We start from the raw sequence: 19,920 nt of genomic DNA on the forward strand, positions 1-19,920 counted from the left end.
TAGACTGGGTCCTTCTGAAGTCTGACCACACTGACTCTGACTAGCCTCTGGTAGGGAGCTGCTCTGACCTGGTGGTGGTAGACTGGGTCCTTCTGAAGTCTGACCACACTGACTCTGACTAGCCTCTGGTAGGGAGCTGCTCTGACCTGGTGGTGGTAGACTGTGAAGTCTGACCACACTGACTCTGACTAGCCTCTGGTAGGGAGCTGCTCTGGGGTCCGGTGGTGATGCAAGTGCTGGGGTCTTTTTGCTCCTGACCTGCCTGTTTGTCCTTCTTTAAAAATAAGTCTGATATCTCTCCATTTCTTTTCATGTTTAATTGACCCTATGCAAAAATAAGACCCACATTTTAGTCCAAACTCAATCTTAATTACAAATCTCCATTATCATAACTGTACCTTAAAATCAACTACCAGCCTTAGTTACTGGTTAGATCATGGCTAGCCCTCTCTGCAGTAAGTAACTTAGCTAGCTATACTTTCTTACACCTTCACGATAGCAAACAGGCTATCTGCAAATTGTGGTAATCTTTTGAGTAACGTTAACAGATTGATAATAACAATTGTTCGTTTTGAGTTCAAGTACGAAACTCTAACTGAGTTAATGGCTTACAAATTGCTGAATGTTAATTTGCTGAACACTGACAGCTGTAGACTACTAGTTAGCTAAACATTCATATACTGTAACTTAAGACACTGCACTGTTTATGGGTGTATTACTAGCACAGATGTAAACAATGTTAGTCTAAACTGGGAACCGATCTCTCTTATCTGATTAACTGTCTGTTAATGGAGCCAAAGGTCTAACGTTAACTTACACAGCGACTCAACTTACGTATAAGTTGTTCAGGAAACCTAAACCTGATGCTAAACATTGAAACTTACTTCATATATGATGCTTTCACCAATCGCGAAAGGAGCTCGTGGAGCTGTGGAAATACTGACTTTTCTTCTTCTCTATATTCTTCTTCTTCTTCTGTATCTCGCAACCAACGTTAATATTGTAGAGGAACCGTGTTGGTCTTGACCCCGAGCAGCAGGAACGGTTGTGGCAGTTGCTGTTTGAGTTCAGAGACAGCTTCGCGCTGAGTGAGGAAGAGGTGGGTCAGACTCATCTGGTGCAGCATGAGATCGACACAGGTGATGCTCGACCCATCAAGATGCATCCCGCCGTATCCCGCTGGCAGGCCAGGAGGCGGCAGACAAGGCTGTGTTGGAGATGCAGCGGGCAGACTTCATTGATCCCTCAGACAGCCCCTGGGTGGCGCCAGTCGTCATGGTTCCGAAGAAGGGGGGCAAGCTGAGGTTCTGTGTGGACTACAGGCGGCTGAATGAGGTAACCAGGAAGGTCTCATACCCCATACCACGTATCGATGAGTCGCTGGACCTAGTTAGGGGGCCCACCTGGTTCTCCTCACTAGACTTCGGCAGTAGCTACTGGCAGGTGCCCCCCCCCCCCCCCCCCCCCCCCCCCAGAGGCCAGAGCCAAAACTGCATTCTCCACTAACAGAGGACACTGGCAGTTCAAGGTCCTATGCTTTGGCCTGTGCACGGCCTGGAGGACAAGGAGGGGGCTGTCCGAGACTGGCCCACCCCCACGACCAGCGTCAGCTGAAGAGCTTTCTGGGCCTGGCCTCGTACTACAGGAGGTTTGTACGGGGCTTCTCACGTGTCACTGCTCCCCTGAACCGATTGCTGCCGAAGGACAAGGCCTTCACTTGGACAGTGGAGTGTGAGGAGGCCTTCAACACCCTCAAACGTGCACTGATCGAGGCCCCCGTGCTCACCCCCCCCTTGACTTCACCTTGCCCTGGAGACAGACGCAATGTGGGCATGGGTGGGGTGCTGGCCCAGGTGGGGCCAGAGGGGGAGAGAGTGGTGGCGTACTTCAGCAAAACATTTGACAAACATGAGTCGGCCCTGTACTGCAGACGGCTTTCGCCACTGTGAGCGGAGAGAGGGACGGGAGAGAGAGCTGTGTGCAGAGGAGGGGGTCTGTGCCACAGTGTGTCGGGCGAGCAGCCTGTCTGCTGTGAGCTGCAGACTGTCGACGTGGCTGAATGAGGGCAGCAGCAGGGACAGGACACAGACCTACAGCCAGTGCTACAGTGGGTAGAGGTGCAGGTGAGGCCACCATGGGAAGAGGTGACAGCGCTCTCATTCGCGACCAAAGTGTTGTGGTCAAAGTTTGAGAAACTGCGGCTGGCTGATGGCTTGCTACAGCGGGCATGGAAGGAGTCAGCTACAGGAGAGGAGAGGTGGCAGGTGATGGTCCCAAAAGCATTGCAGCATCGAGGCTGTGCTCCAGAGTACTCATGGGGGGGTGTGGACTGGACACTTTGAGGTCACAAAAACACTCCGCTGCCTCCGTCAGGGGCTTTCACTGGGGGCAGCACAAGAGGGATGTGGAGGACTTTTTCGCTGTGACAACTGCACAGTGAGAAAGGGCCCCCAGGCCGTTCTCATGCTCATCTCCAACAGTTCCTAGTGGGGGCTCCCATGGAGAGGGTGGGAGTGGATGTAGTTGGGCCGTTCCCCACCACAGACAGTGGAAACCGCTGGGTGCTCACGGCCATGGACTATTTCACAAAATGGCCTGAGGCCTATGCTCTGCCTGACCAGGAGGCAGAGACCATTGTTGACGCCCTGACAGCGGGGATGTTCAGCAGGTTTGGAGCTGCAGAGTCCATCCACAGCGACCAAGGCAGAAACTATGAGTCCCGTGTGTTCGCCACCATGTGTGAGAGGCTGGATATGCACAAGACCCCCACTACTCCTCTCCATCCTCAAAGTGATTGTGGAGCGCTTCAACAAAATGCTTGGACATCAGCTGGCCATCATCTCTGCCAAACACCAGCGTGACTGGAACCTGCACCTGCCCATGGTCCTCATGGCATGCCGCTCCGCTGTCCAAGACTCCACCTCCTGCATGCCTGCCCTTTTCATGCTGGAGAGAGCGATCCGCACCCCTGCGGAGATGGCGTTTGGTCGGCCCCTGGATAGCCCCCATGTCCATGTAGAGAGTATAGGGATATTGTTATCCACATCGGCACCAACAATGTTGGGATGAAACAGTCAGAAACGTGTAAATCAGCAAGAAAGATGTCAGCATCGAGTAATTGTCTCTGGCCCCCTCCCAGGTAGGGGGATGATGAGCTCTACAGCAGTCTCACAACTCAATCGCTGGTTGAAAACAGTTTTACCCTGCCTGTTTGGCCCTGTCCGGGTGTATCATTGGATGGAGCCACAGTGTCTCCTGACCCCTCCTGTCTCAGCCTTCAGTATTTATGCTGCAGTAGTTTGTGTCGGGGGCTAGGGTCTGTTATATCTGGAGTATTTCTCCTGTCTTATCTGGTGTCTTGTGTGAATTTAAGTATGCTCTCTCTAATTCTCTCTTTCTTTCTCTCCCTCGGAGGACCTGAGCCCTAGGACCATGCCTTAGGACTACCTGGCATGATGACTCCTTGTTGTCCCCAGTCCACCTGGCCGTGCTGCTGCTCCAGTTTCAACTGTTCTGCATGCGGCTATGGAACCCTGACCTGTTCACTGTGATTACTATTATTTGACCATGCTGGTCATTTATGAACATTTGAACATCTTGGCCATGTTCTGTTATAATCTCTACCCGGCACAGCCAGAAGAGGACTGGCCACCCCTCATAGCCTGGTTTCTCTCCAGGTTTCTTCCTAGGTTTTGGCCTTTCTAGGGAGTTTTTCCTAGCCACCGTGCTTCTACACCTGCATTGCTTTCTGTTTGGGGTTTTAGGATGGGTTTCTGTACAGCACTTTGATATATCAGCTGATGAAAGAAGGACGATATAAATACATTTGATGATGATTTCAATTTACTGATTTCCTTGTATGAGCTCTAACTCAGTAAAATCTTTCTTTGTGCGGGCTTATTTTTCCTCTGTTCATGTTTGTGTTTGTGCGATTTCCTTTGTTTTTCTCCGGACTGGTTGGGTTCTGGTTTTGGGCCAGTCTTATTATTGCGCCTTGTGTTTTGGCGTGACCATTTTCCCTGCACCGGAATAAAACACTGTTCTTTACCCTCTGCTTCCTGCCCCTGACTCCGCACCCACTACGCATAGAGTGCGTTACAATATAGGCCTACAAGAAGCGGGCATTTGAAATATCTCAACATATTAGAATATTCCACAGACCACACAAAAAACTATCATATTCAAGACAAATATGCTGCAGACTGGCAAGCATTCTTCCACAGACCGGCGCAGGTCCACGGACCAGGGATTGATAAAGGATGGTATAGGCTATGGGTAATTGTATTGAGACCACACTAGGCACACTTGATATTGCATGCCCAGCAGAGAATCAGGGATGAAGGGCATCATCAGGGACACAAGATACTATAATAAGCAACTAATTCTCAAAGACTGAGCAATATGACATTTAATTGATTACTAATTACATGACCTCCCCTAGACTAAATTTAAAAAAAATACTAAACCCTCCCCCTGACTGAAATTGAAAAAGGGTAACTATTGTGTAAAGCTCGACCTCTCCCTTAGCAGAGATGGAGTCCACCATCGGGGTCTTGAGAGGCAGTAGGGCTGATTTGGTTAGATACATTCATCTTCATCTCTATGATCTATGATCTTCAATGCGTTTGGGAGAGGTTGACAATTCCCATATGTTCCAAGACAGACCAGAAATATGACCCATTTAAGTGTATCAAAAGCTTTTTCTGCCTAAAAGTTTTTTTAACAAACCCGCTTTGGTCTGTGTGGACCAATTTGGGTATGTCTCGAGACAGAACGACAACATTTTGGAAAATCAAAGATAGGGGACGAGAGTGAGAACACTGCGTGGCATCTTTTCATCTTTTTTTATAAAAGCAAAATTTGTGCTGTATTCTCATCTCTCCCAAATAAACCTTTGTGAACGGCTGTGTTAATAATTTTGAGCAATAGCGGACCTAATTGATTCCAAAATTTTAAATAGACCTCAGGAGGAATACCGTCCCATCCAGATGATTTTCCTTTATTCATGCTATCCAATCCCATTTTGAGTTCATTAAGAGATGCAGTATTTGGGCTGCCAGCGAGGTGGCTTCCTCTCTTGAGAAAATAGCTTTTAATTCTTAGTCTGGCTTGGTGTGCATTTACAATCAGAGGTGTAGAGTTCTTTATAGAAGTGGGAGAATCTTAGATGTGTTTTCTTTAATACGTTGTGAGGATTAAGACCGCCATTGACCTAGTGCCAAGATGTCCAGATACAAAGTAGGCAAAGCAACCCTGATCAGGTCTGTGTTTGAGATTTCCTGACAATTTTGTGGCCTTGCCCAATCTAGAGTTGAGTGGATAACAGTCTGACCACACCGTTCGCGTCGCGGGATATCTTCAAGCACCAACTTACCATCCTGAGACAAGGCCGAGTATAGCCCACAAAGATCTCCGCTACGACACAACCCAAGGGGGGGCACCAACCCAGACAGGAAGATCACGTCAATGACTCAACCCACACAAATGACGCACCCCTCCTAGGGACGGCATGGAAGAGCACCAGTAAGCCAGTGACTCAGCCCCTGTAATTGGGTTAGAGGCAGAGAATCCCAGTGGAGAGAGGGGAACCGGCCAGGCAGAGACAGCAAGGACCTAGTGAAGAGATGAGTCTTCAATAAAGACTTAAAGATTGAGACTGGGTCTGCGTCTCTCACATGGGTAGGCAGACCATTCCATAAAAATGGAGCTCTATAGGAGAAAGCCCTGCCTCCAGCTGTTTGTTTAGAAATTCTAGGGACAGTTAGGAGGCTTGCGTCTTGTGACCGTAGCGTACGTGTAGGTATGTACGGCAGGACCAAATCGGAAAGATAGGTAGGAGCAAGCCCATGTAATGCTTTGTAGGTTAGCAGTAAAACCTTGAAATCAGCCCTTGCCTTAACAGGAAGCCAGTGTAGAGGCTAGCACTGGAGTAATATGATCAATTGTTTGGGTTCTAGTCAAGTATACTCAAGTATCAAAAGTAAAAGTATAAATAATTTCACATTACTTATATTAAGCAAACCAGACATCCCAATTTTGTTTGTATTTCTAAATGTACTGATAGCCAGGAACACACTCCAACACTCATCATTGACGAACGAAGCATGTAGGGTTGACCAGGGATGTTCTCTTGATAAGTGTGTGAATTGGACCATTAACCTCCCAAAATGTAACGAGTACTTTAAATCAGGAAAAATGTATGGGAAAAGTACATTATTTTATTTTGGAATGTAGTGGAGTAAATGTTGTCAAAACTATAAATTATTAAGTACAGATATATATTTTAAAAACTTAAGTAGTACATTAAAGTATTTTTTACTTAAGTACTTTACACCACTGTTTAAGTTGACACACACACACACGATCTTCAATTGCTGTTGATTGGTGCAAATTGTCTGGGAAGATAGCCAATGTTTCCACCATGTGGCTAAAGCAGGGAGGTGCAGGATACAGACTGTCATAGACACTCTTTTACACAAGTTTATTCAAGGAATATTTAATATACAATATACATGTCAATATATAGTCTCCCCCTTGGGCTGTTTACATCCTGGGTGGTCCAGCTAATCTCCAGCCCTCCATCTTGCCCACCTTAGTGAACATGGCCAGTGTCCCCAGCCCAATACATGCTGTCGTGCCTGTCATTGCACTGTGAGCTGTGTATCATAAAGAAAGAAATACATGTTATTAGTGGAAAAGAAAGAGGATAATCTCTGATGCCCCTCTGTATCTCAAGCAAACATCATCTGGCAATGAGAAGATGTTCACTGCCCTACAAAGTTCTTATAGCGCTTGATAGATGACAGCAATATGATGGTAACTATGTGGGATGTTAACAAGGGCAGAAGGGAAAATACCTCTTTTTATAATTAAACCCTGGAAGAAAATGCTTTGAAACGGAGGAGGTTCCACCCAAACTTATCCAATAAGAATCCTAATTTTATTTATCCGTTTCAAAACGTTTGTTCCCATTTGTTCCTACTGCATGTAACCCAAATCTTCAGCATACTATTTAATATAGACTACTCACTACGAGCTCCAAGAAAGACTCCTGATGCACAGCCTCCGAGGAAATAGTTCACCGGATCATCAGGAGCATCCCGGGCCTGTGCAGCTAGACAAGTGGTCATTCCAAAGATCGCCCCCAAGGCAGCTGTCATGAAAGGAAAGATAATTGGTTTTAAGGCCTGGATTCAATCAGATCAAGCATTAGGCCTAACCAGCGATAGTTGACACCCGCATAACTGATGTTTTGGCAGTGTAACTGCATTGGAGCTGTCAAATCGGTGAGCAGCTGCACTTGATCATTTTCACAAAGCCACACCTGTCCCGTTCAGAACAAGAAAGTGTAGGCTATATAAAATGTAATGACTCTCAAATTGAAAATCATTAAATAATGAGGATTTCTATCAGCCTAATCGAGGTGTAAATTACATCTCACATTCCACTGTTCTAATGTGTAAACAAGGCTGCATGGGATCTCTCGCAATGCAACTCCATGCAGCTAATAGCAATGTTCGCTTTAGGTATAATGACAGGTGTCGCTTGTGGATTTGACAGCTCTAACACAATTACACTCTGACACTGCCAAAACAACAGCTATGTTGATGTTGGCTGAAGTGAATATGATTGAATAGAGCCCTAAATTAACACATACTGGCATAAACCCACCTTAACTGTGTTTGTTTACAACTCCTTATGACAAGCATCTGATCACCCCCCCCCCCCAAAAAAAAAATCTCATCACCATTGAAACACTAAGATCAAACAGACACTTTCACCATCACTCAAACGAGGCAACTGTAGAGACTCTGTGTTTATTAGGTACATTTCAGCATTGTGACCTGGGCCCATATCCACAAAGCTGAATGCTGATCTAGGATCAGTTTTGCATTATACGGACAGACCCTAGATCAGCAGTCCAACAGATGCTTTGTGGATACGGCCCTTGGACTAAATCTTCTTGACAAATGTAGTGTACTGATCTGAGATAACATTCTAGCCTGAACACTGTTGGCTACTGGTCTAGGTGTAGCTAGGTATTTAAGTGTAAGATTGGATACCTTCATGGCAGCAAGCCAGGTGATTATTATCAGTGTATGAGATTAGAGACATGCATACCCATGGTTACTGTGCCATTTGTGGCTCTCTGAACAGCTTGGATTGCGGAATCAGGCTGGAATGCCACAATGTGATAGGCTGAACCCACCAACCCTGTGTGTAAAAAAATATATAAAAAAAAAATAGGCTGTTAGATTACTGTGCATTGGGTTAACTAGCTAGCTACCTACTTGACAAGTAATTTTTTCTTTCAAAGTCACAAGAATGTTAGCTATGATTAGCTTGCTAGCTAACTGGTAAACATAATTTACTGCCTTAGCTGTACTGCCTGACAGCAACTGCTGGCTAAACAACTAGCTAACCGAACAACGTTAGCTGACGTTACATTTGTTGAAAACAACACATTGCTTACTAGTACAGTAAGCTAGCACTAGTTAGTTAGAATGACAGTTAACTATGCTATGGCAAGTTAGCTCGGCAGCTAGCTAACGTTAACCGGTTATGGGGTCTAGTGTTACTTTACTATTCTTTACCTCCAGCTAGCTAATTTCCACAATGTATTTCTTTGTGTTAGATTTAGATACCTAGAGCTGTGCCCAATTTAGTGGTGATCCATGTTTTCTCGATACAATCTTTCCCCTCTTGCAGATCCCAATAACCCATTTTGGATTTCACATGAAGGACACAGACATTGAGGAAATATCGCGAGATGGGGGGGGTAAGAAGACGACACTTGAAATATCGGAAAACTTTATTGATAAACATGTATTAGCTAAACAAACAACTTGTGAAAAGTATTCTGTTTACTTAAAAAAAAGTTTAAAATACAATTACTTATTAAATGTGTTATTAGCTACATATAAAACAACATAACACAACTTTTCTACATTGTATGTAAAGCTGTCAACACTACTGTTTCCGGGGCGGAGTTTAATCCACAGGTTACAAAGAGAATCAGTTTCAAAGTTCATTCAAGTTATCCAGCTTTTTAAAAATTTCAAAACAGTGCAGATAACGAACGAGTATATAGCTCGAGGCATGTTGTTCGTAATGAATCAATTAAATTATATATTGATGCATTTCTTATGAGTTTTGGAGCTTAGAATCTCGTAGGATGACGTGTCGGTAGCTGGTTAGCATAACATAATCAATACTTTTTTTCTGGACACGGAACAATATTTTTTGGTTCAGTTGTTTAACGAGGAACAAACGCTGAAGAGGGTGCAGGCATGGCAGGAAGAGTAAACACCAGCCCTCCGGTGAAATGCTTGTTCACGAGATTTCAAGTGATCATTCATTGCTCTCTTATTTGATCGTTAATCAATCTTCTACGGTGTGCTATTGTAACTTGACTTTAGGTCGTACCATATTCCTCATGTGACATGTCCTCGCCATCACCAGTCCAAATTCGGGAGGCGAACGCACACCTGGTCGCTGTGCACAGGCGGGTAGCAGAGCTGGAACAGTGGCTCGAGGCAGCAGAGAACACCGTGAGGGAGCAAGCAGAGAGTCTCATCAGGAAGGACGAGCAACTGAGGGCTGCTACCCAGGAGATCGCCGAGGCCAAGGATAAGTAAGTGATTGAGGTCTTGTCTCTTCGGGGCAATTCCAAAGCTCCCGTTTAATATCCCCAACCATTGTTATTTAATATGTAAAAGGTTATCAATCAAAAAGGTTATCAATCATCAATCATCTCATTACTTTTCTCTAGAGAGATTCACTACCTCCACGAGAAGCTGTGCAAGTCAGAAGAGACCATCCAGAGGTTTCAGAACATAGTCAAGGAGAAGGATGCTATGATAGGACAGTTGCAACATCGCTGCCAGCTCCTGGACAACATCTGCAAGAGCAGGCCTTTACTAGACAGTATGCTGTCCCATATGGCTGAGGCAGAAAGACTTGGGCCAGTTGTGGGGATGGGTGAACCCACTGCCAATACGTCCCTCACAGGCGGGGAGTCAAACTGCAGTCCCAACCGCATCTCTAACCACAAAGACTTCTCCCTCAGTGAGGATGACATGGATGACCAGGAGCTGGATGAGATAGTGTTTGGAACAACGGTATAGTAAAAGGCCCCTGAGAAGAGTTACATAGGTTAGAGGTGAAAAGGTTCTAGAAGAGGATAGTACTTGAAGTAGAGGCATGAGTAATTTCAAAACATCATGCATGTTGTTATTTTTTTAATGTTCAAGTAGTTCTGTATGTTAAGCAGATGACTTACAACTTAACATCTTACATGAATGTGGGGGAACTGCTTGACATGTTATGAAGCCTTTGATGTAACCAAATGGAGAGAAACTAATCTGCCTTGATTCCATGTCTTAACCAGACGTGAAATGTATAGACATCTGGTTATCGTCTGTTACTGTTTTAACTGCTATATTTTTATACTGTAATATCAAATATTTGGAAATAGTGTAAACAGGACCTCTATGGTCAGTGTTCAGCTGGTCAAAGTTCAGAAAGTACATCTGCAGCACCTGCAAGGCTAGGTTCCAATCCATCCCATGCTTTGTATATGTAGTGTATACTTTTAAATCTTTTTTTTGTGACAATTCAGTTTAAAGTGTTTTTTTCAGGGATTGTATTTACTCCCTTGTAAACATGACACATTTAATGGTGAATATAAGACATACAGTAGCCTCTTACGGGCATCAATATTTGCTTCAGTGAAGCAAGTCTATGCAACATTAGCTGCCAAATATGTCACATTCCAGTAGGGTCAGAATCAAAGTGGTTATTTTTTTCATAATGGAAGGAAAGTTCCTATGATGGCCTTCAAGGTTATTATAGGTGGTGGTAGGAAGGTGGATGGTTGTCAAACTGTTGCTGAAAAACAGCAAGTATGAGAGCAAGGGTAAATTGACAAATACATCCCAAGATTTAGACCCATTGGTTGAGAGAAAGGTGGTAAGTGTGAGCCCATAGGTTAAATGGCAAGCGTGAGGAATGTGCATTATTGTGCCACGCTTATAGGCTATAAGGTAAATAGGTGAATGGCATTCTGCACTTGGCTAATGGGAAGAGATGAAACAAGATGCTATGCTGTTTTTCTATTCTACGGGCATAGAATACAAAGTGAATTGTTTAAACAAGCATTCAGATCAGCCTTCCTGATTGAACTTTGTATTACATCTACAAATGTAGTTTAACATCACAGCCATGCCTTGTACTCTTATATTGTATGGTTTTGCTTAATCATTATAGAAGCAATATAGTGTTGGCTTAAATCATCAGGTGGCTAAAAGTTTGCTTTTTCTGTACAACTGCATGATTGTGCTGCTTAAACTGTTCCGTTTGTGATCACTGTACCTTTAGCATGGGGACAGTTGCATATTGCCTCTGAACTGTAAAATGTGTGTTGCTCACTCTGTTACGGTCATAGTCAAAGAAATGAGAATAGGTATTTCTGTTCAATGAGGAATGCTTTAACAGGGCAGTCTGCTACATGAATAAATTATTCATACACCATTTACTTGGAAAAATAACTTGGCAGTGTGAGAGAACAAAAAAAACAATACTATCTTTGTAGAACATACCCCACTAGAAGACATGCAGGCACAGGGAATGGTGCTTGACAGACTATGGTGGCCATTGCCCCTGTGGGACTTGACTCATTGAGAACATTATCCTGGTGGAGACGCATACATTAGAAGTTATGCTAGGGAAGTTCAGATGACTGTATATGCGTGTGTCTTTAGCAGTTGAGGCAGGAATGAAACCATGTTTCACCCCAGAATAGTAATGTACTGAGAGATCATTGCATAGTCAGGATAATTTTTGTCCATACTGGGCATAAAGTGAAATAACATAAGAACTGTTGAAAGTACATCGTAATCTTTATTAATCAATACAAAATAACATTTTCATAAGTTTGACAAACGTGCCCCCCCCCCATTTCATTTAGATAAACATTGAGACAATCAAAAGTAATTGTGGACACTATATGGTGGTTACATTAAGATCAAATCATTCCTTGCTTTGGGCAGAGGTAATTTTGGCCAGGCTTTATCATTGCTGATATCCCCCTGCCAATGCAGTTGTAGAAGCCTTTAGTGCCATCAGGGCCAAGCGGCTGGCGCAGCACATCCACCACACCCAGTGGCCTCTTGGGCAGGCCAGGCGAGAGGGGCCCACCTTTGTCAGGAAAAAATGTCTGGGCGGCAGTCTTCCGACGGTGGACCCAGGGGCTCCCCACAAAGCCCAAACTTTCCTGGGAATAGTCCCCGGAGCACTTGCTCCTGCTGCCAAAGCTTCCATTGCCACTGGATACAGGGCTGCTGCTGATCTCTGGAGCGGCCAGCGGGGACGGAGTGTGGCCACTGGGGAACAGCTTGCGGGGCAGGAGGGGACTCCCCACAGGGCTACAAACTGGGTTCTTGTAGGGGTCTGAGCGGAAGGAGGACACCCGGGGGATGGCCAGGGGGCTGCCGTACAGAGCCTGAGGTCGTGTGACTCTGCGGTTGGGCCTGGGCGAGGCGGGGGCGAAGTCAGACTCAGATGAGCTGTAGAGGGCAGAGTCCTCCAGGGAGTAGCCCAGGTAGCGTCTGCCCTTGCGGTTGGGCTTCCTCGAGCACACATTCTCGATGCCGTCCTCAGACTCTTCCTCTGTGCGGTCCTGGCTGCCCCTTGGCTTCCTGGTGCCCCTGCTGCCTAGGAGTACCACGCGTACAGCCCTGTTCCCCTGTAGCTGCTCCTCAGCCTGCAGGGCCTCATAGGCCCGCCGTGCCCCCTCCAGGTACTCATACTCCACCACGGCACACACCTTACGCCCCAGCTCCATGTGTTTCTTTGCATACCTCTTGAGCTCGGCAGGGATCTCCTTCCCTGGGCGCAGGATGCGGAGGGACGTGATGGTGCCGTAGCAGCCAAATAGTCTCATGGCTGTCTCCATCAGGCTCTGCTGCTCCACCCCCGGGGCTACGCTCTCCTCATCGTTGTCCTCTCCTCCCAGGAGGTTCCAGGCCAGCAGCAGCTTGCTGGTGGGGACACACAGTAGCCAGTCGGGCACTGGGTCCCTCCGTCGCACCTTGGTTCCCTCCTCGTTGACTTCCAGCTGCGGCGTGGTGCGAGCCGCAGCCAGAGTGGTTCGCCAGTCACGTGTGAGCTCCCTGATCTACGACACAGAATGTTTAGGTTAGTAATTTTCAAAGGTTATACTTGTTATCAAAAGACATGTCAGTGCAGGCCAAAGCAATCCATAAATCCTACCTTTTTGAATGAAGTTAGTAACTTCACACTGACGTAGCCCTTCTTGTTCCTCTGAACATGTTTCAGTAAAAAGGCATCTTCAGACAGGCTCTCATTGGTAAGATAGTTTTCTAGCCGAGCTGCAATTTTCTGTTTCAGGTCTGCAACAGGGGTACTCCAGCCTTCATCCTGAATACAGTCCTCTTCTTCAAACACATCAGTCAACTCTGTGGAACTTCTGCAGAACCATTAATATCAACATTCAAAAGTTGATAAACATTTAGTGTTTTTTGACATTGAATAAACCTCAATTGAGGTGAATGCACATGCTTCACTTGAACAAGAACATTACGGCCTATATTTCTGATCATGTTTTTGTAATGACCAATCTGGTCCCTGTAAGTCTGAACAATTTATTTTAAAACATGACACATTTAAATTGATGATCAGATATTACAGTAATCATCTGTAATATGGGCTCTTACCCATCCAAACTATCATATGTTCTGTCCTCTGTGTATGACCCAAGCCGCTTTGAATCTGGGGACAGCTGATACATTTGCAAGCCACATCGGAAGACGTCTGCAGTTGGTGAAGACATGTTGTGAGACTGAAACGAATTTTTATATCGATAAACTCAGATGATTTGTAGCCTACATATGTGTGTTGAGCATGTTTGTAGTTTACTTTATATTGTAACCATTACCTGAAGTTACAAAGCAAAAGTATTCACTTTAAATTAGCTAACCTGATATCCTCTTTGCCCGACGTTTCCCCGGTCTCCACCGCACATGTTGACATGGAATATTTTTAGAAATTCTAATTTCTAGTGTCCCTTACGTCACAATTGAGAGAACTTGACCATTGGATAATGACATGTTTGATGTATGCAATCAAGGAAAATCAGGTGTTTACATTTGGTATTCTACACTACCATTGATTATACCGTTGTGTGAGCACTTTCCCTTGTTTTTGAAGGCCACACATTCAGGCCTAAATCGAATATTCATATAAATGTTGTTCACCGTACTTTATCTGTGTGACTGTTTAGACAGGCAGCCCAATTTTGATATTTTTTCCGCTATTTGGTCTTTTGACCAATCACATCAGTTCTTTTTCAAAGCTGATCTAATTGGTATGGAGTCCCTTAGGCGTCATTGTGGAGAGAGAAAAAAATGCCATACTAACTCGTTCCTTGGTTGTTGTTGTTGTTTTTATCCATTCCCCTTGATTTTTTTTAATACATTGCAATGATATATATTTTTTTATCAGTTCCCTCATATTTTGTATTAATTCACACAGGTTTTTAATCCACTCAATTTTAATAATCCTCGGAATATGCGTGTTTTTCCATTCATTGTGTCTGCATCCCTAGATCAATTAGAACAGGAAAACGATTTATAATTGCTTATGTAGCTAGCTGGCAGTAACGCTTCGATCACACCGACAGTGTTTTGCATTTTGGTACACCACAATTACATTCAATTCCAATGAAACGCAGCGTTTGCCTTACATCATTGCGTTTGATGAGGTGCATCAATTGGATTTATCAAATTTATGCGGCTTGACAGAAATGGTAGCAGAAGGTGACGTTTCGAACACACCGACAGCATATTTGCGCAGCATCATCTGGATATGTGTGCAACAACAGTTCAACATTTACCTTCTGCTACCATTTCTGTCAAGCCGTCTATACAGTTGGACGCATACATTCGATAAATCCAATGTATGCACCACACCGACCACACATGCATGACAAACAAAGCAAACTCAACCAAATAAAGGGGGAATTAGGAAGTAGGCTACAAGAAGTTCTAGCCATGGGGAGTTGAGCCAGCAGCCAACATTCAGTAATGCGGAATGGACAGCGCTTTGCGTGCGCAGTGACTCCGCTCATTGGACAAGTATAAGGCAGGTTTCCCAAACTCGGTCCTGGGTGCACGTTTTTGTTTTTTGCCCTAGCACTACACAGCTGATGAAGATATTAAACTCATCATGCTTTGATTATTTGAATCAGCTGTGAAGTGCTAGGGCAAAAAACAACATGTGCACTCAGGGGGGGGCCCAGGACCGAGTTCTGGAAACCCTGGTATAGCAGATCAACTCAGTGGTGCTGAAAGGCCAGTGCTGCTGCCTAGCCAGATATATATAATTCTCCCGTTTGTGGGAAGTGGGATAGTTGGGACACAGTTTGTCTCACACATCGCTGTGTTTGTGACATTCATTTTTGGACTTATAGATTAATGAGAGATATATTGATTCTTCAAGAATATAACTTATAAATGCCTCATGAGCTTAGTTCAACTGTCGCATCCTATCAGAACCCAAAATATAAGCTTGTTTTAATTTTGATATCATGGATGGTCAGTCCTTGCATCCATAGCTCTGTGTATGAATTTGAGTGGTTACATTTCTCCAGGCCCATTCCTCAGCTTTTTATTACTTCAGTTATGGATTCTTGCTTTAATTGAGCTCTCTATCTATTACATCTTAATTTATTCATCCATCTATCAAATAAAGTTACTTGCTCAAAGCTGTAACTATTTTCCTCCTTTGTTTTCAGATTGACTGCAGTGCTGTCGAGGGCATGACGGATGCCCAACTCTCACAATACGTGCCCAGGTTTGGTGATCTTAAGTCAGTACTGCAAAAGAGAAGGGTCCGCTCTCCAGGGATCAAGTGTATCCAATGCTGCAGAGAGGGATATAGAACATTTTAAACACTGAAAGAAAAGTAATGAGAAGTCAGCAAAACTTTGGAAACGCCAACAATTAGAAAACAGAATGTACTTTCCAAACTGTATGGCTGGAACAAGTTGGTGTCAACTCTTTCTGCCAAGTCACAGATAAAGAAAGGTGGTGAGACAAGACAATTAAAGGCAGCAAAGATGGTTACAATGGCAGAACTGTTGGAGGTCAGTAAGGCACTTTTCTTTCCAAATAGAAAAAGCAAACTAGGGCATGTTAATGGTTTTGAATTCACCATGCGAGACTTTACTGAGGAAGACCCATCTACTACATTGGTCGAACAATACCAACTCAGAAAAGTTTTTAACATTTTTAGACTATATCTTTCCAGCAACAAAAGAAACGATGCGGCAGATGGAAGTCTCAAGGCAGCTGCCTCTATCTCTACAGAGAAGAATAACAGAACCAAGTACAACAGAATCGCCAATGTTTTCTCATCTGACAACGAAAGCCTGGAATTGGAGGAAATCAGCACAGGGGACATTTCCATCCGCCGCAAAGAAAGCCTGGAATCAGAGGAAATTGACACAGAGGACAATCCCATCGGTCTTCAAGCTTACCACTCCCTCCACTCACCTGGCCAGGAAGAACAAAAACATTTGCATCTGCTAAAACAGACAGGAGGCTCTTGATACCCCCTCACAACCAATGGTTGAAATATCAGGTTTGAGTGACAAAATACTGGGTGTATCAATATCAATGGACAAAGAAATTCAAGTGGGATATGCTTTTCTAGCTGATGAGTGCTTTGCTTGATGATGCGCTTCCAATTGACGCTATGTTATTTTCAACGCCGAGGCCTACCCCCACCCCGCAAAGGATACCCAGAATCAGAATTCGTAGAGGAAATGTGTTCCAAGACCTGAATGCCATTTCGAATTTCGAATCTCACCATACCTTCTCTGCTATGCAATCTGGTTTCAGAGCTGGTCATGGGTGCACCTCAGCCACGCTCAAGGTACTAAACGATATCTTAACCGCCATCGATAAGAAACATTACTGTGCAGCCGTATTCATTGATCTGGCCAAGGCTTTCGACTCTGTCAATCACCATATCCTCATCGGCAGACTCGACAGCCTTGGTTTCTCAAATGATTGCCTCGCCTGGTTCACCAACTACTTCTCTGATAGAGTTCAGTGTGTCAAATCGGAGGGTCTGCTGTCCGGACCTCTGGCAGTCTCTATGGGGGTGCCACAGTGTTCAATTCTTGGACCGACTCTCTTCTCTGTATACATCAATGAGGTCGCTCTTGCTGCTGGTGAGTCCCTGATCCACCTCTACGCAGACGACACCATTCTGTATACTTCCGGCCCTTCTTTGGACACTGTGTTAACAACCCTCCAGGCAAGCTTCAATGCCATACAACTCTCCTTCCGTGGCCTCCAATTGCTCTTAAATACAAGTAAAACTAAATGCATGCTCTTCAACCGATCGCTACCTGCACCTACCCGCCTGTCCAACATCACTACTCTGGACGGCTCTGACTTAGAATACGTGGACAACTACAAATACTTAGGTGTCTGGTTAGATTGTAAACTCTCCTTCCAGACCCATATCAAACATCTCCAATCCAAAGTGAAATCTAGAATTGGCTTCCTATTTCGCAACAAAGCATCCTTCACTCATGCTGCCAAACATACCCTTGTAAAACTGACCATCCTACCAATCCTCGACTTTGGCGATGTCATTTACAAAATAGCCTCCAATACCCTACTCAACAAATTGGATGCAGTCTATCACAGTGCAATCCGTTTTATCAACAAAGCCCCATATACTACCCACCATTGCGACATGTACGCTCTCGTTGGCTGGCCCTCGCTTCATACTCGTCGCCAAACACACTGGCTCCATGTAATCTACAAGACCCTGCTAGGTAAAGTCCCCCCTTATCTCAGCTCGCTGGTCACCATAGCATCTCCCACCTGTAGCACACGCTCCAGCAGGTATATCTCTCTAGTCACCCCCAAAACCAATTCTTTCTTTGGCCGCCTCTCCTTCCAGTTCTCTGCTGCCAATGACTGGAACGAACTACAAAAATCTCTGAAACTGGAAACACTTATCTCCCTCACTAGCTTTAAGCACCAACTGTCAGAGCAGCTCACAGATTACTGCACCTGTACATAGCCCATCTATAATTTAGCCCAAACAACTACCTCTTTCCCAACTGTATTTAATTTTAATTTATTTATTTATTTTGCTCCTTTGCACCCCATTATTTTTTATTTCTACTTTGCACATTCTTCCATTGCAAAACTACCATTCCAGTATTTTACTTGCTATATTGTATTTACTTTGCCATCATGGCCTTTTTTGCCTTTACCTCCCTTCTCACCTCATTTGCTCACATTGTATATAGACTTGTTTATACTGCATTATTGACTGTATGTTTGTTTTTACTCCATGTGTAACTCTGTGTCGTTTTATCTGTCGAACTGCTTTGCTTTATCTTGGCCAGGTCGCAATTGTAAATGAGAACTTGTTCTCAACTTGCCTACCTGGTTAAATAAAGGTAAAATAAAAAAAATAAAAAAATAGAAAAATGCTGCCATTCAAGATGTAGGTGTTTCTGAAGAAGACACCATTTTAGAGCGAGAAATTATTCTACCCAATGGCACCACAGAGAAAGGTGAGGCCCATGGTGGAGTGCTTAGGGACGCCTTAAGTGAATACTGGGAAACATTCATGAGGAAGTGCACAAGTGGGACCATGAAAATTCCCATGACACGAAGGACTCGTGGGAAACTGTTGCAAAAGTGATGATCCTTGGATACAACATGGTAGGCTACTTCCCTTTAGCGTTGGCCAAGCCATTTCTGCAACACTGTCTTGGAGAACAGATCAAATCTGAAAACTTCTTGGCAACATTTTTGGAGTCTATACCAAGTGAGGAAAAGGTCATCGTCAAACAGTCAATCCAAGATTGCTCGTCAGTTGCTGGGAGCACATGATGTCAAGATTCTGATCAATGAGATGAACTGGCAGAAGATGCTACTTGAAGTCACCCACAAATAAATCATATCCTGCCTACATTGCTGAGTCCTGGAACAGCGTACTGAAAAGGTTGAAACTGCATCTTGGGGGTTTTGACTAGGTTCTCGGGAGCCTCACACCAACATTCAAGAGTTTCTGCAGCTGTTAAACATGATACCTTACTCAAGAGGGAACAAACGATCATGGACTTTTTAAATAAGTACATCCATAACTGCTCAACCAACTGCCTAAGAAATTTCTCAGATTTTGCACAGGTAATTTCAATGTTGAACAATGATAATTAAGTAACTCACCAGCTAGCGTGTATTTTGTTTGATGTACTTGTGTCTTCAGCCATTCACGTCTACTTTGTTGAGCCCAAGAGTGACTTTGTGAGATGCCCAAATCACACACACGCAGATGTGTTTTGGAGATCCCCCAACACCTACACATCATACCTTGAGATGCCAGAGGAATTCACCCAGGTCCTGGATTCCAAAGTGTGGGTGATGGACATCATTTAAATGTAAGTGAGACCTTTTCTCACACACACACAATGAACTTTCTCAAATCAATCATGTAGCATTAGTAGATGAATTGTCAAACGTTACCAGGGAGGATGCTAGTTGCGTTAGAGGGGAGCAGTATAAATGTATCTGTCTTGTTTCACCAGGCTACCTGACCCAATTATGTTGACAACACATTCAACAACTACATTCACAATGTTATGTTTTACCCTGTCTTACTTTCTTCAACTGGCGCACATGTCCTTGTGTTGAAACTAAGAGTAACTTTGGAAGAAGCCCCCAAGACTACTGAAGAACACCCACATGTTGTACACAGTGCCATTGTCCCCATCCTTGACTTTTCTTTAAAACACACTGACATTGTTACAATTTATAAATCACAAAACACAATCATTTGTATTTATTATGAATCCCCAAGACAGCA

The 19,920-nt window shown here is 44.3% G+C and overlaps 3 protein-coding genes across 8 annotated transcripts; 1 reads left to right on the forward strand and 2 right to left on the reverse strand.

The window, feature by feature from the left end:
* Positions 1-6,462: 6,462 nt before the first annotated feature.
* LOC109888617 (NADH dehydrogenase [ubiquinone] 1 alpha subcomplex subunit 11) lies at positions 6,463-8,777 on the reverse strand. The gene is made up of 4 exons (XM_020479776.2): positions 8,646-8,777; positions 8,122-8,214; positions 7,031-7,153; positions 6,463-6,656 (listed from the first exon to the last, which is right to left on the reverse strand). The coding sequence occupies exons 1-4, from the start codon at positions 8,722-8,724 to the stop codon at positions 6,544-6,546; spliced, it is 408 nt and encodes a 135-aa protein (XP_020335365.1). The 5' UTR covers positions 8,725-8,777; the 3' UTR covers positions 6,463-6,543.
* On the forward strand, positions 8,707-11,536 carry LOC109889199 (vimentin-type intermediate filament-associated coiled-coil protein). Of its 3 annotated transcripts, none has more exons than XM_031822596.1 (3): positions 8,707-8,779; positions 9,420-9,634; positions 9,773-11,536. In XM_031822596.1, exons 1-3 carry the CDS (start codon positions 8,771-8,773, stop codon positions 10,125-10,127), a joined length of 579 nt encoding a protein of 192 aa, XP_031678456.1. In that variant the 5' UTR covers positions 8,707-8,770; the 3' UTR covers positions 10,128-11,536. The 3 variants fall into 3 exon arrangements, with proteins under 3 accessions (XP_031678456.1, XP_020336035.1, XP_031678457.1); XM_020480446.2 differs by lacking the exon at positions 8,707-8,779 and adding an exon at positions 8,973-9,320; XM_031822597.1 differs by lacking the exon at positions 8,707-8,779 and adding an exon at positions 8,986-9,347 and having other exon boundaries at positions 9,463-9,634.
* Positions 10,810-14,133, reverse strand: larp6b (La ribonucleoprotein 6, translational regulator b). 4 transcript variants are annotated; one of them, XM_031822594.1, is made up of 4 exons: positions 14,000-14,133; positions 13,737-13,833; positions 13,273-13,486; positions 10,810-13,177 (listed from the first exon to the last, which is right to left on the reverse strand). In XM_031822594.1, exons 2-4 carry the CDS (start codon positions 13,808-13,810, stop codon positions 12,026-12,028), a joined length of 1,440 nt encoding a protein of 479 aa, XP_031678454.1. In that variant the 5' UTR covers positions 13,811-13,833; positions 14,000-14,133; the 3' UTR covers positions 10,810-12,025. The 4 variants fall into 4 exon arrangements, with proteins under 4 accessions (XP_031678454.1, XP_020336038.1, XP_020336037.1 ...); XM_020480449.2 differs by having other exon boundaries at positions 13,273-13,489; XM_020480448.2 differs by having other exon boundaries at positions 13,737-13,861; positions 14,000-14,126.
* Positions 14,134-19,920: the final 5,787 nt, after the last annotated feature.

The sequence above is a fragment of the Oncorhynchus kisutch genome, linkage group LG4 (genome assembly GCF_002021735.2).
Source record: "Oncorhynchus kisutch isolate 150728-3 linkage group LG4, Okis_V2, whole genome shotgun sequence".
Lineage (NCBI taxonomy): Eukaryota > Metazoa > Chordata > Actinopteri > Salmoniformes > Salmonidae > Oncorhynchus > Oncorhynchus kisutch.